Genomic DNA, 18,359 nt, shown 5'->3' with positions numbered 1-18,359 from the left:
GCCTTGGATATGCGTAGTTACATCCCAGATACTAGCACCAGGGCAGCAAACAACCATCCGGTTTCCTCTATCGTATCCTCTAAAACCCCCATCAGTCCTCCTGACCATTGAATCCCCAATAACTATAGCCCTCCTCCTCCTTTCCCTTCCCTTCTGGGCTGCATAAGCTGACTCTGAGCCAGAGTTACAGTCACCGCTGCCTTCTTAGCCGGACTGTCCCCCCAAATAGTACTCAAGGAGACATGGTACCTTTATAATGCTGGAGAGACAAACCCACATCATTTACTGACGCCAATAGCTCAGTGGCAGGAGGATTAATCTAATTAAAATAGCCAATGGTCCAAGGCCAAGTACAGACAGGCTGCAGTGTCCAGTCCAAGTCATTTCCATGTGGCCAACAGCAAGGTGCGCACTCTTGGGTGGGGCAGAACCAGAGCTTGATTGGCAGCTGGTGTGTCCTCCGACAATGTAGGGGGGCAGTGCTGTCACATGACAGCCACAACCCTTCCCACAACAAGCCTGAAGTCCTAAGAATTTAGAAAATATCCATCAATCATCTCGGACCAGTGTGGTGCAGATGGAACTAACTGCAGATGGGGTTTTTGGCCATTCTAGTACCAGAGAAAATTAGAGCACAGAAACAAACACTTCAGCCCATCTCATCTGTGCCAAATGAGATTCTGCCTTGTCCCACTGACCTGCACCCATTCCGTTACCCTCTATAGCTTCAAATCCATGTACGTCTCCAAATACTTCTTCAATGTTAAAACTGGTCCCACATTCACCACTTCAGCTGTCAGCTCATTCCACACTCCCTCTACTCTGTGTATGAAGAGGTTCCCCCTCATGTTCCCCAAACTTTTCTCCTTTCATTCTTAGCCCATGTCCTCCATTTTCAGGAAAATGCTTATCTACATTTACTCTGTCTATACCCCTCGTAATTTAAAAAAACCTTGATCAAATCTCCCTCATTAATATGCTCCAGGGAATGAAGTCCTCACCTGTCTAACCCTTCCCTGTGATTCAGTTCCAGAATTCCAGCCACTTCCTTCTAATTCTTATCTGCTCTCTTCAATCTTTCCTGTATTTCAATGACTAAAACTCCACACATTTCTCCACTTTTGACTGCACCAATGTCGTATAAAACTTGACAACAATATCACCACTCCTGCACTCAATACTTTGATTTATGAAGGCCAAAATGCTAAAAGCTCTCTTTACGACCCTCTCCACCTTTGACCGCACTTCAGGGAAAGATGTATCTGTATTCCTAGGTGCCTCTGTTCGACCCCACTCCTCAGGGCCCGACCATTCACCGTGTATGTCTTTTCTTGGTTTGTCCTTCCAAAGTACAGCACCTCACACTTGTCTGCACTAAATTCCATCTGCTCTTTTACAGCCCACTTTTCCAGCTAGTCCAGATTCCTCTGCAAGCTTTGCAAACCTTCCTAGCTGTCCACAATGCCTCCAACCTTAGTGTCATCTCCAAACTTACTGATCCAATTTACCACATGATCACCCAGAGCATTGTTAGGACAAACAGCAATGCCCCTAGCCTGACCCCTGAAACAAACCACTAGTCACAGGACTACAGTCTGAGATGCAATCATCTGCTGCCACTTTAATAGCCTTTCATCCCATCACAACCCTCACTACCAACCACCCCCCCCCCCCCCCCCCCCGCCCTGTCATTAACCCTGACAAAGGGACAAATATAGTCAGCTTTTTTATTTACTAGATCAGAGATAAGGATGTCCTTTCTGCTCAGCTTTATTTGATTTAGCTGTTGAACCTTTAGCTCAGTTAATAAGACAAGTTATGAATATTAAAGGGTTTAAAGTTAATTCTGATGAATTGAAGATTAATTTATTAGTAGATGATGATTAGATTTATTGAACAGACCCTGAAAATTCTTTGTGTTTGTTGTATATGTGATTAAAGGAATATGGCGAAATATCAGGTTATTAAATTAATTGGGATAAAAGTGGAATTATGCCTTTGGTTGAGGGAGATTAAACTCAGTATTTAAAAAATAGGTCAGTTTAAATGCTTGTAAATGAGATGCTGGTGCTACCACAGGGTGGCACTTCGGCACTCCTATTCGGAAGATAGATTACATGTCAATCCTGATCAAGACCCAACCCAAGCCATCAAGGTGATCCTTGTGATTGGGTGAAATATTTTTGGTGTAGAATTTTGGAATTTGTGTAAGGTCTGATGAAGTTTAAGTTGGAACTTGATCCGATGTTATTTTAACTTGGATAAAGCACAACATGGATATTGGGTATAAAATTGGAGAATTCCAGCTTGCATTTATCCGACTGGCCTTAGCGGTGCCGAGAAAATGTATAGTAATTACTTGAAAAAATGAGATTAGGCTGAATTTCCTGAGATGGCATCTGAGTTATGATCGTGTATTCCATTGGAAAAGATAAGTTATAATTTACCTGATAATTGTTCTTTATTTATTAAAGTTTGCAATCCATATATGAAATATATGGGTTTAGTAGTGTTACAAGGTTTTTATTGGAAAGAGCAGGCACCCACCACAGCAGTGAAAAAATAAACAAACATATGCATGTTAACTCCATTATATTTTATTTGGGGTAGTTTGTAGGAGGCCAGGTATGAGTGAGGGGTTGAGGGGGGGAAAGGGTGAAAATGTTTTGTATATCTGTTATTCCAACATGTCTGTATATTCTATATTTAATGAATAATATATACAAAAATTGTGTGACCCTTGCGATTGGCCCACCTCAATCAGCAGGGGCTACAGTCCAGAGAACCTGCCCAGACTCAGCCCTTACCTTCACCCAATTGGCCCAGGAAAATGACCCCTGCTGAGCCACTGCACTGTACTTGGAGCCATTGACGCAGCAGCCAACAGGACCCAGCCAGCCCTGAGTAATTGCCCCACCCCCCCCCCCAATACTGCCTGCAAAACTATAAAGGGCCATGTTCCCCTTTGTTCTGCTGCTTTGGACTCCATTTGTATTCCATTCCTCTTGAAGTGACTGCCAGCATTCAATTTGTGTTCTTCAACACCGTCTCAACCTGCAAGTTTACCTTCAGACGATCCTGCACGAGGATTCCCAGGACCATTTGTATCTGAGTCTTTTCAATTATCTCCCAATTTAAAAAACATTGTCTGCTCATTTGGAATACAGATGGATAATTCCCTGAAAGTGTCGTCACAGGTCGATAGGGTTGTAAAGATAGGTTTTGGCATATTGGCCTTCATCAATCAGTATTTACCATTATTTAATAAAATTAAAGAGGATCTGAATAGATGGAATGATTTTCCTAAAACTTTAATAGGTTGAGTGAATTGTATCAAGATGGATAATTTCCCAAGGATTCAATATCTTTTGCAATCCATTCCTTTCAATATACCTCAAAAAAACTTAAGGATCTAAATTTAATAATGAGGACATTTTTGGGGAAAGGTAAAATGGTAAATGAATCCTGAGAGAAATTAACTTCAAAATTTGAACTAAGAGGTTTACAGATTCCACATTTTCAATATGATTATAAAGTTGCTTAGTTGAAATTTATTAATGGAAAATTTGATTGAGGTAAATATTTAACATGGGACATTATACAATTCACTAAAATAGATTTTAAAAATCTATCCTAGAATTTCTTTATAAATTGAACACCAGATGATTAATTGGTAATACGGACCCTTCTATACTGACACATTTAATTAAATTATACAATAAAATAGATTGTGAGATTGGTGGGAAAGCTAAGATTTCAGGTAAAACACCTTGATATCAAAATAAACTTTTTCCTTTGATTGGTAATAATTAATTTTGAAAGATATGGAATCAAATGAGGATTTAAATAATAAAAGATTGTTTTGAAGCTGGTTATTTTGATTCTTTTCAACTAAAGAAAGAAAAATATAATGTTCCAAATAAATACCTTTTTTTGTTATTATCAAGATTAAGCTCTTTTAATTGATAAATTAGGTCAAAGTTTAAGAATAACTTGACAGTCTGTGTTAGAAATTTTACTTATTAAAGTGGGTATTAATAAATTTATTTCAGAAATGTATAAATTACTTCAAAGGAAAATGGTCCAAATTCGATATTCATAAATCGAGATTAAAGTGGGGAACATATTTAGGTAGCACAACAGATCAAAATGATTGGAGAATGTTATGTAAAGATAATATGACTAAAATTGTCAATGTAAGATACAGATTAGTACAACATAACTTTTAACATTAATTATATTTAACACATCAATTATTAAAAAGACTTAATTGAATTTAAGGTTAAGTCATTTTGGATACAAATTGAAGCATTTTCAGCAAGTGTTAAAGGTTAAACATCTGTTAGACCCAAAATTAATTTTATTAGGAAATATTAAAATGTTAATTGTCAAATTATTTTTTTACGACCAGCTTCAGCTGTTTCAAGGAAATGGTTTAGCTATTACCTGGAAGTCTTATATAGATTGATGTCTTTTGACCAATTAATGATTAAATATGGTCTAACTTACAATACATTACATTGTTATTTTCAATCGAGGGCTTAATTGAGAGAGACATTAGGACTGGAAATGATTTTAAAAGATCTTTCACATTTGAAACAAATTATAGTTGATGGAATGATTAAAAAGTTTATTTTATTTGCATAAATATTATTAAAAGACCAGAAACCTAAAGTAGGTTTGTTTAATTCAAAAAAACAAGGGAACAAGATTTGGATATGATAATATATCAACAAATCTGGCGGAATTTGTGTGAAGAGGTTATGACAAATACTATTAATGTATGATGTAGATTAATGCATATAATTTTTTAGATCAATTGTATATGAGTCCTCAGAAATTGACTAGATGGAGATTGGATTTATCAGATCCATGTTTTAGATGTTGAAGAGAAATGGGAATTGTTCTGCACTCAATGTGGTCTTGTTCAATGGTCAACCCGTTTTGGGTTTCTATCAGTCAACTTTTACAACTGAAAACAGGAGTAAATTTTCCTTTAAATCCTCAATGACTTTTGTTGGGAAATTTTGAAAGTGTTTCTCCTAAATTATTGTTGTTAGATTCCCAATGAGAGCTTGTTAAGTGGGTTTTAGTAACAGCAAGAAAAGTGTCACTGCAACACGGAAATCTGATGTTCCGTTAACATTAGAGAGATGGTTCGCAGAGATTCAAAGCTGTATTCCATTAGAAACAATATGGATAAATTAAAGGATAAATATTATTTATGCTTGCAAATTTGAAATAATGAAATAAAAATAATTATTTTATTAATTTCTATCTTGACCAGTCAAGTTTTCCCTTAAAAAAACAACTTCATGATGCTTTTAAGGTCTTTGTGTCTCAACTGATGGAATCCAAATTAATAACATAATTGTTTGATAATGAAATATCTTATATTTTAGATTTGGGATTAGATTAGTTTGGGGGAGGGTGGATAAATGGTTTTATTTTGTAATTTGTAGTTATTTTAGATTTTATATTTTAATATTTTAGCTTTTATAAATAAAGTGTCAGTACATATTTGTAATATTTTATTATGTACTCATGCAAAAACACTTATTTTTTGACATTATATATGTTGAATAAATAAAATACTTTAAAAAACAGAGAGGGTCCCGCCAGAATATTAGGTGTTGTTCCTCCCATTTACAGGTGGTCTTGGTTGGAAAGGGCATGAGACCACGAACAGACCATTTAGGTGCGGGAGAGGGGAGTAGATTTGAAGTGGGTGGTCACTGGGAGATCCCTGCCACTGGTGCAGATGGGGAGAAGGTTCTCAGTGAACAGATCTCCTAGTCGGTGCCGAGTCCTTCCAATGTAGAGGAGGTAAAGTGCAGAGGTCAGAGCCATGCTGGGCCGAGAGGGAGGTTGCAATCGCTGGCTCTCTGCGAGGAACCCCTAGAATTCTCCAGAGGTTGGGTCCCAAGCACCACCTTACCTGCTGAATTTACAGCGAGGAGTTGAATAATGACAGACCACAGCAAACTTGCCTCTTCTCCACTTTATTGAGTTCTGCTTTGCACAGGATCTGATCACTACCCCACATTCTACACACAACAGGAGTTGAAATGTGGGGCTGGAAGGACAATTCTACAGAATACAGGAAAATCTGATTTTGGAGATGATTAAGAATTGGGTTGGTCTCCAGCAGTGAACATTTTTGCACGATTATACCACACAAGGCAGACACAGACCCCAGACAGGGCATTAAACATGGGCAGAGAATCAGGAACAAAACATGAAAGTCTGCAGACACCCGTGGTTGAAGTAAATACACAACACTGGAGTAACTCAGCAAGTCAAACAGTGTCCTTTATATAGCAAAGGTAAAAATACATAATCAACATTTCAGGCTTGAGCCCTTCATTGAGCTGTGAAATCCAAGGCACGAGCCAAGAATCTGCGTGTTCTGCTGACCGGTGTGGCCTCACTACACACAGGATAACGACGAGATGGACTCGCGCAGAGGCGAGCTCAGTGAGCTGTGGCTCACGATGCAGGTATAGCTGGAGCCTGTGTTCCAGGCAGTGGCGGACACATGCAGGTAACTGCTCTGCTTGTAGGCCTGGTCAGCATCAGGGGATGCGACACCCGTCGTCACCCCGCTCTCTGTCTCGACCCCATCCACGCTCCACTGGAGTGACGCGAAGCCTGGCTTAAACCCGCTCACCAGGCAAGACAGGGTGGCCGAGCCTGAGTCGATCTCATTCTGGGAGGGAGGGAGCAGTTGAACCGAGGGTTTCCGAGAGTCGCTACCTGTGTGGGAGAGCAGAAGGGAAACATCATGAGGTGATGAAGTCCAAACACCAACACCAACTCTGAATAAAAGATTCCATGGACATGAACACAATGGCCTTTATAAATCAAAGTATTGAGTACAGGAGTTGGGATGTTTTATGGTAAATTAGAGTAAAACATTGGTCACGAACTAGGATTGAAAGAGTGTAGAGAACATTTACTCGGATGTTAACAGGACCTCAGGAACAGAGTTACAGGCTAGAACTTTATTCCCTGGGGAAAGGAGAATGAGGGAGATTTGGTAGACATATTTAACGTTATGAGAGGCACAGACAGAGAAAATGCTTTTTCAACTGACGATAAGTAACATACAAACCAGAGGACATGGGTTAAGGATGAAAGGCGATGTTTTGGGGAATATGAGGGGAAACTCCTTTACAAATTGAGTAGTGAGCATGTGGAACGAGCTACCAGCTGAAGTGGTGAATGCGGGCTCAATTTTAACATTGAAGAATTTGGACAGGCACATGGATGGGAGGGGTACAGAGGGCTATGGACTGAGATAAAATCAATGGATCTAGGCAGGGTAATAACTCGGCACAGACGAGAAGGGCCGAAAAGCCTTTTGATACCTTTTAATGTTCTGTGGTCTAATGTTCTGAGAGGGATAGATAAGGAGGATAGCCAGTGCCTTTTTCCCAGGGCAGGAATAGCAAACACCAGGGAACATCTGTACAAAGTGAAGGGAGGATGGTTCAGGGGAGACATCGCAGGCAAGTTTTTTTAACACTGAGAGTTGTGGGTTCCTGGAATGCATTTCCAGGGGTGGGGGTGGGGTCTGGAACATTAGGGGCATTTAAGACACTGTTACACAGGCACATGGATGAAAGCAAAATTGAGTGTTTTTTAATGGTAAGTCAGCACAACAATGAGGGTCAAGGGCCTATTCTGTGCTGTCGTGTTGTATAAGGGAGAGAACTAGACTCCTTCCTATATTGGGTGTGGGTGGGGGCCTCAAAATAGAGAGCCAAGGGTCAAGATGAGAGGCACGGTTTAATTATGTTGGGAGGGGTGAATATTTTGCACACAGTATGGATGGTATCTGGACTAAACTGCCAGATGAGATGATCAGGGACAACACTCAAGGGGCATTTAGACAGGCTCTTGAACACCAGAGCAATGTACAGCAGAAGGATCTCTGAGTGCGAATAGATTGAACCTTGAAAGTGGCATCACGGATAGATTAGGTGTTGGAAAAGGCCATTGATACATGAGCCTTCAGCGGTCAGACTGTTGTCCCAGAGTTTGGAGGTTATGTTACTGTGTGTAAGACAATGATGAGGCCCAACTTGAAGTATTGTGCTCAGTTCTGGTCACTGTATGAGGGGAAAGATGTTGTCGAGCTGAAGACGGGGCAGAGATTTACCTTAATGTTTTTTCATAGAACAAAATTACACTGTAGAGCCATAGAACATAAATAGAACTTAACTGTACATAAACTGGCCCTTTGGCCTCATCTGTGCCAAACTAGTATTCTCCCTAGATCCACTATCCTGCATCCAGCCCATAGCCCTCCATAACCCTCCCATCCATGTACCTAACTAAATTCTATTTTTTTTCGAACATTTTATTTATGAGAACAATGATACATTTATTCAAAATATATACAATTAATAGATAAAACAAGAAAAAATGCTTACATAGTACATTTAATACAAACTAACCCTCTACGACCCACCACCCCATTCCACATCCCCCAACCCTAACCCCCTCTAACCTGTCCCCCACAAAAAAGAAAGAGAAAAGCGGAGATTAACCATAATAACAAAATTCCTCAGTTAATTACCCCGAATTAGAGAAATACCACCACTGTGCAGCTGGGGGTTCAAAAACTCAAACCTATATCATCCGAAAATGGGCTCAATAGAAAAAATAACTATCACATTTATTCTATGTTACTTTCTCTAGCGGAATACAAGATCTCAATTCCATCTGCCATCTCTGTGTACTCAAATCAGTCTCATTTTTTTAAATTAATTGCTAAAACATTTCTGACTACAGCTAATGTCAATCACAAAAATGCAATTTGAAATCTATTTAATCTTAATTCTAAACACAACCTGTTAATGTTACCCAACAAAAATACTAAAGGATCGAATGAAACTTTCACTTTCAAAATTACTTAAGTCTATTCCAAAGAGGTTTTACCATTTCACATCACCAACTAGAATGTAAAAAAAGAATTTTCTTCCTTCTGACATCGAAAAAACACAAATCTGAAGAAATTAAATTTTATCCCCTTAATTTTTCTAGAATTAAATATAATTGATGAATAAAATTAAAATGAACTCGCCGATACATGACATTTATAATTTTAGTCATACTAAATCCATCCAATCATTTTGATGAATAAATATTCCTTCATCTTTTACCCATTTCAACCTATATTTATGCAAATCCAACATAGACATTTTATTCTGTAATAAAGAATACATTGCAGATCTAAATCCCTTCTTACCTCCCTCTGTAAGTAAAATTTCAAACTTTGATCGAGGTAACCGTAAAGTATGTCCCAAATTATCCAACAATAAAACATTAAATTGATAATAAGAAAAAAGAGTATTTGAAGGAATATTATTTTTCTCTTTCATTCTTTGGAAAGAAATAAAATAACCTGCTTCATAAGAATCTTGTACAAATTTAATACACTTTTGATCCCATAACTTCAAAAAATGATTATTGTGTAATCGGAAAAAAGCTTATATTGATACAAAGGAGTTTTACCTGAAATCTTCCCTTGAATACCTAGAACTTCATTTATTTTATACCATACTTGCAAAAAATCTTTCAAAATAGGTAAATGATAATTAGTCAATAACTTAGAATTTCATCAAAAAGAAGCTGATCCATCCTCTTCTCACCAATTTGAGATCATTCACTATTTGCCCATATCAATGACTTTTCCAAATCAAACATCCTTTTGATAAATTTCAACAGTGCAACATCATAGTAATTTAGAAAATTCAGAAGTTGCAAACCTCCTCATTCATATTTCCAGGTTAATTTTTGTAAAGATACCTTTGCCATCCCATCCTTCCATAACAATCTGCTCACCATGGAGTTCAAATCCTTAAAAAATTTAGTGGGAATCTTACAAGGAATAGATTGAAATAGATACTGAAAACTAGGAAAAATATTCATTTCAACACATTTAACTCTTCTTATTAAAGGAATTGGTAAATATTTCCATCGATTCAAGTCATTTTTAATTTAAAAAATAATAGTAAATCATTTATTTCTTATAAATGACTATAATTACTATCTTCCTTAACACCTAAATAATTCATTTGATCCAACCATTTAAATTTAACAATATGTTTAGAAAGAGAATAATCTATTGCCTCTAATGGACTAATCTCGCTTTTTTCCCAATTGATTTGACAGCCTGATATTTCTCCATACTGTTCCAGTCTGTCATGTAACCACTTCAAAGAATTCTGAGGTTTGTTAAGAATATCAAAACATCATCCACAAACAAATTAATTTTAAATTCATCAAACTTCACTTTAATATCTACAATATTACCATCTTGCATCATCATCTGAGCCAAAGATTCAATAACTAATGCAAAAAGAGCTGGTCACAAAGGACATCCTTGTCTAGTTGATCAATTCAACATAAAAGGTAAAGAGAAATGTGCATTTGTCAAGACTCTAGCAATAGGATTTTTTAATATGATACCTTAATCCAACAAGTAAATCTTGGACCAAATATAAATTTCTACAAAACTTTAAAAAAAAAATCCACTCAACTCCATCAAAGGCCTTCTCTGCATCCAATTAAATAACCAATGGTAGTTTGGATTCCTCCCAAGAAATTTTAATCAAAGAAAACAATTCTGCTGAATTTATAAAGAATGATATTCTGCTCAATAACAATTTTTAATAAATCTAGCCTGATCCAAATGAATTAAATCTGGTAAAAATTTTGCCAATCTATTAGCTAGAACCTTTGTTATAACCTTATAATCAGCATTCAACAATGAAATTGGTCTATAAGTCCCATCTTTCAATGGATCCCAAACTTTTCTTGAATAAATGGTTATATGGTTAACTGTTATAATAGTCTGCCTGTCCCGCATCGGACTTGTCAGCCACAAATGAGCCTGCAGCTGACGTGGACTTTTTACCCCCTCCATAAATCTTCATCCGCGAAGCCAAGCCAAAGAGAAGAGAGAGAGAGATAATAGCTTGAGAAAATGAATCTGGTAAAGAGTGAACTTCCAGTCCTTGTTTCAATACATCTATTAACAATAGCATTAATAAATCTTAAATACTGGATCTTATGGACCAATTTCTTTGTGAAATGTTGATTACAAAATTGTAACTAAGGTTCTAGCAAATTGATTGAGGAAATACTTCCCAGGCTTAATACATTTAGATCAAGCTGGTGTTATTAAAAAATCATTATTCTTCAGATACTATTGCAATATCAATTAGTATGATTCCTGTTTCTTGGGAGGAATCCAACTGACCAGTGGTTTTATCATTAGATGCCAAAAAGGCATTTGATCGGTGAGAGTGGAGTTTTTTTATTGAAGGTATTAAAAAGGTTTGGGTTTGGACCAATCATTCAATCATTGGATTGAATCTTTCTATAAAAAAGCTTCTGCCAGATTGGGGACGAATGGTCAAATATCATCATGATTTTATTAGAAAGATCGAGTGGACAAAGTTGCCCTTTGATTCTCGCGTTGTTTGCATTAGGTATTGAAAGCTCGGCTCAATTCATAAGAGAAGAAAATAATATTAAAGGTGTTAAAATGAAATCTGAGGAGTATAAGACTAATTTATTTGCAGATGATGTTTTGGTTTACTTAACAGAAACTCAGAATACTTTGAAATCACTATGTGAAAGATTGAAACAATATGGAGAAATATCTGGCTATAAAATTGATGAGGGAAGAAGTAAGATTCTGCCATTGATTGATGGTGATTATCCTCATTGTAAAATGATTCTTCAATTTAAATGGTCAGATCAAATTAAATATTTAGGTATTAGATTGGATAGGAAATTGGATCATTTTTATGAGTTAAATTAGTTGCCTTTATTTCATAAAATCAAGAGTGATTTCAATAGATGAAAGATTTACCTCTCGCATCAATAGATAGAGTTATTTTTTATGAAGATGGATATTTTTCCTAGAATACAATATCTTTTTTTAATCTATACATTGTAAATTCCTCAAAAGTTTCTTAGGGATTTGAATTCTATAGCTAGAAAGTTTATTTTTATGGAAAGATAAAATGTTGAGAGTATCTTTACAAACATTAACGTGAAGGTATGAACTGGGAGATTTACAACTTGCAAATTTTCACAATTATTAAAGAGCAGCACAATTGAAATGTATTCATAGAATGTTGGACTTGGATTATCCATTGGTTTGGGTTAACACTGTGTTATCCACAATTGCTGAGAAGAAAAAGAAGCAATTTATTGATAAATGGAATTCCAAGTTAGTATTGACATATAATTCACCTGTTTTGAGACATTTAATTGAATGGTAGAAAATGATACATGAGGAAATAGGTAAACAGGGGAAAATTTCAGAAAAGATAATTTTATACCAGAATAAACCTTTTCCTTTTACGCTTAATAATCAAAATCCGAGATCAGAAAGGAATTAAGATTGTACAAGATTGTTATGAAGCTGGTTATTTAATGTTTTTTCAAAGAATGAAGGAAATTCCACAAACTACTTTTTTTTGTTATTACCAAATTAAAGCTTTACTATTGGATAATTTTGGACATTCTTTAATGTTGCCAAGGCAAGTAAAAGTTGAAATTTGGCTTAAGGAAGTTGGGAAGGAAACATTTGTTTCTGAAATGTATTTGTTATTACAGAATAAAATGCCTAAATTAGATTTATATAAGTCTAGATTAAAGAGGGAAAAAGATTAAGGGATCATAGTTGATCAGGAATTTTGCGGTAATTTATGTAAAGATAGTGTGACTAAGATTGTTAATGTGAGATGTTGCTTCATTATAACTTTATACATCAGTGATATTTAACCCCTGAAAAATTAAAGAGATATAATTTAATTTCTTCAGATTTATGTTTCAGGTGTCATAAGGAAGTAGCTTCTTTCCTACATTCTACTTGGTTATGTGATGATGGTGAAACATTATTGGACACAACTTCAAAAGTTTGTAGGGAAAGTTCTTAAGAATAAATTGGACCCAACATGATTTTTGTGAAGTGATGTTAAAATGTTGACCTTGGAATTGAGATTAACTGGGTATCAAATTGCGTTGGGGGCCCACACACACCAATCTGGGGGTCGGGGTGAGGTGACTTTCCCAGGTCAAACCTCATCTGGCTGAGGGGCATCTGCAGAATCTGTCTCCAGCGCGGGGTCTCGACAGTTTACTGACATCTTCTGTGCTCACGGACAAAATGAATGAAAAATAGATTCTCAGATCTGGAAATAAAAGTCCGAAAAGTTCCTCGAGTTCACTCACTTGTTACGATCAACGTGGATCCAGGGCCGAACACCCAGACATTTGCTGAACTGTCCCATGTAGCACAGTAGTAGACGGCGGAGTCTCCAGCTTCCAGGCTGCGGATGGTCAAGGTGTGAGTGTTGGCCGAGGTGTCTCTGGACGGGGCGAATCGGCTGGTGAACCCGCTGCCTCGGTAGATATCATTATCCGTATCGTGTCCCAATACCCACTCTGGAGCTTCTCCGGGTCGCTGTCGGTACCAGAGCATGTAGTAACTTGCAACGCTCCCCCCCTCCAGCCGACACTCCAAGTGGACGGTCTGTCCCGCAGAGAGTGGGTCGGACATTGGGGTCTGATGGAGTTTAACCAACGCCAGGACACCTGCAATGACACAAAAAACACCGCAGCGGGTGAACGCGGGAAAACAAGGCGCGGGGAAAAGGTCCAACCCGGCTCAGTTCGAGGGGAGGGGATAGCATCAACGGGGAATGGCCCCCGACTTCTCACCTGGAACCCAGACCATCAGAGACCACAGGAGACCCAGCGCAGAGACCATCGCTCCGGACAGGTGAAGACAAAGCAGCGCGATTGGGTTCCTCGAACTCCCGGAGTCGCTCCGGTTCTCCCGTCTGCAAAGCGGCTCCGGAGGCTCTGTTTAAGAAGGGGTGTCCATGAGGGGGAGGGGTCAGGAGGACGCCGTGGGGCGGAGAATCACCCCATCTGGTTGTGGTCCCTGAAATGTTCTCGGGTCACATACATGACACAAGACAGACTTTTTCCCGCGGGAGGGGCAGAATTAGCACTAATGACACAGACACAGACAGTGCCCTCCATCAGAGAACATGACAGCACGGAAACAGGCCCTTCGGCCCTTCCAGTCTATCTAAACCATTTTATTGGTATGGTCCCACTGACCTTCACTCAGCCCACAGTCCTCCATACCCCTCACATCCAAGTATCTATCCAAATTCTTCTTAAATGTGAACGTTGAACCCTTCCCATCCGTGTCCCTTCCCACATTCACCACTTCAACTTGTTCCACACTCCCACCACTCTCTATGTGAAGAATTTCCCACAGAACCTTTCCACTTTCTCCCTTAACCCATGTCTTCTGGTCTCTATCTCACCTCTTCTTCTTTTTCTTTGCCTTGGCTTCGCGGACGAAGATTTATGGAGGGGGTAAAAAGTCCACGTCAGCTGCAGGCTCGTTTGTGGCTGACAAGTCCGATGCGGGACAGGCAGACACAATTGCAGCGGTTGCAAGGGAAAATTGGTTGGTTGGGGTTGGGTGTTGGGTTTTTCCTCCTTTGCCTTTTGTCAGTGAGGTGGGCTCTGCGGTCCTACCCTCAGTGGAAATATCCTCCCTACATTTATTCTGCAAAATCCACCTCATAATTTTAAATACCGCGATCAAATCTCCCCTCATTCTTCTACAGACAAGGTAATAAATCCTAGCCTGTTTAACCTTTAGTTGTAACTCAGTTCCTGAAGTCTGGGCAATGTCCGAGTTCATCTTCTCTGCACTGTTTCTAACTTATTGATATCTTTCCATTAGTTCGGTCACCAAAACTGCACACAATTCTCCAGGTTTGGCCTCACCAATGTCTAACAAAACTTGACCAAAACATCCCAACTCCTGTACTCAATATTTTGATTCATGAAGGTCAAAGTGCCGAAAGCTCGCTTTACGCCCCTATCCCGATGTGATGCCACTTTCAAGGGATGATGTATCTGTATTCCCAGGACCCTCTGTTCTACTGCACTCCTCAGATGAGGATGTTTGGTATTAAGATGCTTTTTCCATTATTTGCCCCTGTTTTCCACAGTTTTCAACATAATCCGATAATTCCCATGCAATTAAAGTGAAGATTCCAAATTTAATTCAAGGTTATTTTTACACATTTTGGTTTGACCAGGGAGAAATTACAGCCTTTAGTTTCGTCATTTCAGGGAACCATAACATTTGGGACATTTGGCTTCACAGCTGTGTGTTAGAACTCAGATGTGTTTAATTGCTTCAATGGTGCAGGTATAAATGAGTGAGGCTTGCTCTCAGCATTTGGAGTCTGTGGTTGCCATCTTTCTACATGAGGACCAAAGTTAAGCCAATGAAAGTTAAAGAAGCCGGAAAACCAGAATAAAACAGTGAAAGACATCGTCAAACCTTAGTCCCCTGTGGACAGTCGTCATTGACGTATCCAGACTTGCCTCCTGAAGAATGTTTCTGATCTGTCCAACAGGAGTTTGTGGACTTTTCTTCATTCTGCTGAGAATTCTTCTGTCATCAAGAGTGGAGGTTTTCCTTGGTCATCCAGTCCCATTGCATTGACTGAGATCACCAGGACCCTCTTTCTTCTTAATGATATTCGTCATCCTAAGGTTTGGGCGATGTCCCTTACTGTTTTATTCTGGTTTTTCACCCTCACAGGTACTTCTTTGACTCTCATTGGCACATGTTTGCAACAATATATCATGATTCTGGCTGATTTCTCTCGACAGGTGCTACTTTGCTGCCAGCAACCCTCTATTTATCCATTTTTTTATTTTGAAATTCATCAGGTGGCTTTTAACAATGTGGACATAATTAACAAAAAGGTATCAACACTCTCATTTCCAGCCATGTAAACTGTTCAGGAGTTCAGGGACTCGAATATTGGCCTGCAGTGTTGGAGGGATTGAATTTTGGAGCAGTCACGTTGTGTTGTTCTAGTGAGGGTGCATCTGGAGAATTGCCCCAGTTCTCATCTCCTAACTTGAGTAAGGATTAATTGGTTCTGGAGACAGTGAAGAGGAGATTCAGTAGGTTGGCCTTTGAAGTCATCTGGAAATGCACTCACTGGAATTTAGGTGAATGACAGTGGATCTAATAAAAATGTCTAAAATTATGAAAGGCATAGATAAGATAGAGGTAGGTAAATTGTTTCCATTGGTGGGGGTGATCAGAACATCGGCACATAACTCAAGATTCAGGGGAGTAGAGTTGGGACATTGATGTGGAGGTACTCCCTTTCCCAGAGGGTGGGGAATCTGTGGAATTCACTGCCCATTGAAGCATTCGACGTGACCTCAGTAAATTTATTGAAGGCAATGTTGTGTACAATTTGACATAGTAGGGGAATTAAGGGATATGAGGACAAGGCAGGTTCGTGGAGATGAGCCCATCATCAGTTCAGTCAAAAGGTTTGATGTATCTGGGACTTGTTCCCTCCTCCCTCACCCTCAGGCCTCGTCAGGCAATGGTTTCCAGGTTTGAAAAGACAGCTGCCTTCTGTGGTTCTCATGAGCTCCCTCTGGGACGCTGGCGGTGTTGTCCGAGCCTTTATTTAGCTGCTGCTACACAAATCTACACTGTTTTTAATCATGCAGACAGGTGTTGTGGTCACTGGGCTCTAGCAGTTGTTGAGAGGACGGGGGAGGAGACAGAAAGGGAGTGAGTGCTGATGTGGAGATGTGTGTTTATAATTCTGGAATCATTAAAGCTCCACCATTTTCTGCGAGGCTCTGGGTGAAGATATTAAAGATAAACATTACAGTTCTGAGGCCATTCAAGTACTGAACTTCAGTCCGGGAGCAAAGGCCGAGAGGGAAGCAAAAACAGCAGGAAGTCGGTGTTAGGGACAGGACAGGAGCAGTGAATGCGTGGTTGTAATGGGCCGAAAGACCATTAAAGTGGTAGCAGATTATTGCTTCTCAGACTGGAGGTCTGTGACTAGTGGTGTGTCTGAGGGATCAAGGCTGGAGCCATTGCTGTTGGTTTTTCTTTGACTATTTGATTAAAAATTTTAAAACCACAACATTGTCAATAATGAATTATATATATATATATTTACATATATATATATATTTACATATATATAAGACAATACATGTGGTATATATACTAAACCCTACTCCCTCCCCACAACCCACCTCCCTTCCAATACCCTTCAGAAAGAAAGATGTCAAAGATTATGAATGAATATATAAGTTCAAATTAACCCCCGTGAAACCGAGTCCCACCAGGAGGACGAGCTGTTGAGAGCTGAAATTTTCAAAAACACTTGTTGTAAATATGGGTTCCATATTGTTAAAAAAATTATTTACCATTTAAACTCTAAGTTAACCTTTGAAGAGGAAAACAAGATCTAATTTCAGTATGTTATTTCTGCATCCACATATCCATATCAGACTTCCAAGTAATCGCCAGTTGTAAAAATTCAATTTGATAAATGATTTACCTTAATTTTAAACTAAACATTTTAATATATCCTAATAGAAATAACTTTGGGTCTAACGGAAGTTTAACCTTTAACACTTTCTCTCAACATGCTTTAATACACGGCCAAGTTGAGTGAACAAAAGAACCTATGATGTCTAAAACATAACTCATACGAAATTCAATTAAATCTTTTTAATTTTTCAGGTGTTAAATATAATTAATGTAAAAAGTTATATTGTTCTAATCTGCATCTTGCATTGATAATTTTAGTCATATTATCTTCACATAACATACTCCAATCATCTTGATCTATTGTTTTACCTAAATCAGTTTCCCACTTTAATCTTGATTTATGAATATCTGATTTGGACAATTTGCTTTGAAGTAATTTATACATTTCTGAAACAAATGTCTTAATACTCTCTTTAGTAAGTAAAATTTCTACCTCAGACTGGCAAGGTAATCTTAAACTTTGACCTAATTTATCAATTTATAAAGTTTTAATGTGATAATAACAAAAAGGTATTATTTTTATTTGAAAAGAAACATAATAACCAACTTCAAATCAATTTTCTATCATTTGAATCCCTATTTGATTCCTATCTTTATAAATTGATTATTAACAGTCAAAAGAAAAAAATTATGTTGGTATAAAGTTGTTTTACATGAAATCTAACCTTTCCCACCTATCTCATAATCTATTTTATTCCATAATTTAATTAAAAATTTCAGTATTAGTGGGTCCTTACTTCAATTAAAATTCCATTAATAAATCTGAACTGAGCGGCGTTATAATAATTTGGAAATGTGGAAGCTGTAAAATGTCGCACTGCTAAAGGCAGAGCTGCTGAATTAAATGCTGTCCACACCAAGCACGTAAACCAGTATCTGCCATTTATTCAAACCACGCGCATTCCTT

At 38.1% G+C, this 18,359-nt stretch overlaps 1 protein-coding gene across 1 annotated transcript; it reads right to left on the bottom strand.

Moving 5' to 3' along the window:
- Positions 1-6,287: 6,287 nt before the first annotated feature.
- LOC138750104 (immunoglobulin lambda-1 light chain-like) lies at positions 6,288-13,888 on the bottom strand. Its single transcript, XM_069912239.1, has 3 exons — positions 13,750-13,888; positions 13,261-13,623; positions 6,288-6,756 (listed from the first exon to the last, which is right to left on the bottom strand). The coding sequence occupies exons 1-3, from the start codon at positions 13,796-13,798 to the stop codon at positions 6,431-6,433; spliced, it is 738 nt and encodes a 245-aa protein (XP_069768340.1). The 5' UTR covers positions 13,799-13,888; the 3' UTR covers positions 6,288-6,430.
- Positions 13,889-18,359: the final 4,471 nt, after the last annotated feature.

The sequence above is a fragment of the Narcine bancroftii genome (assembly GCF_036971445.1).
Source record: "Narcine bancroftii isolate sNarBan1 chromosome 5 unlocalized genomic scaffold, sNarBan1.hap1 SUPER_5_unloc_1, whole genome shotgun sequence".
Taxonomy (NCBI): Eukaryota; Metazoa; Chordata; class Chondrichthyes; order Torpediniformes; family Narcinidae; genus Narcine; species Narcine bancroftii.
The sequence above is the reverse complement of the archived record's forward strand: the minus strand, read 5'-3'. Positions and strand labels throughout refer to the sequence as shown.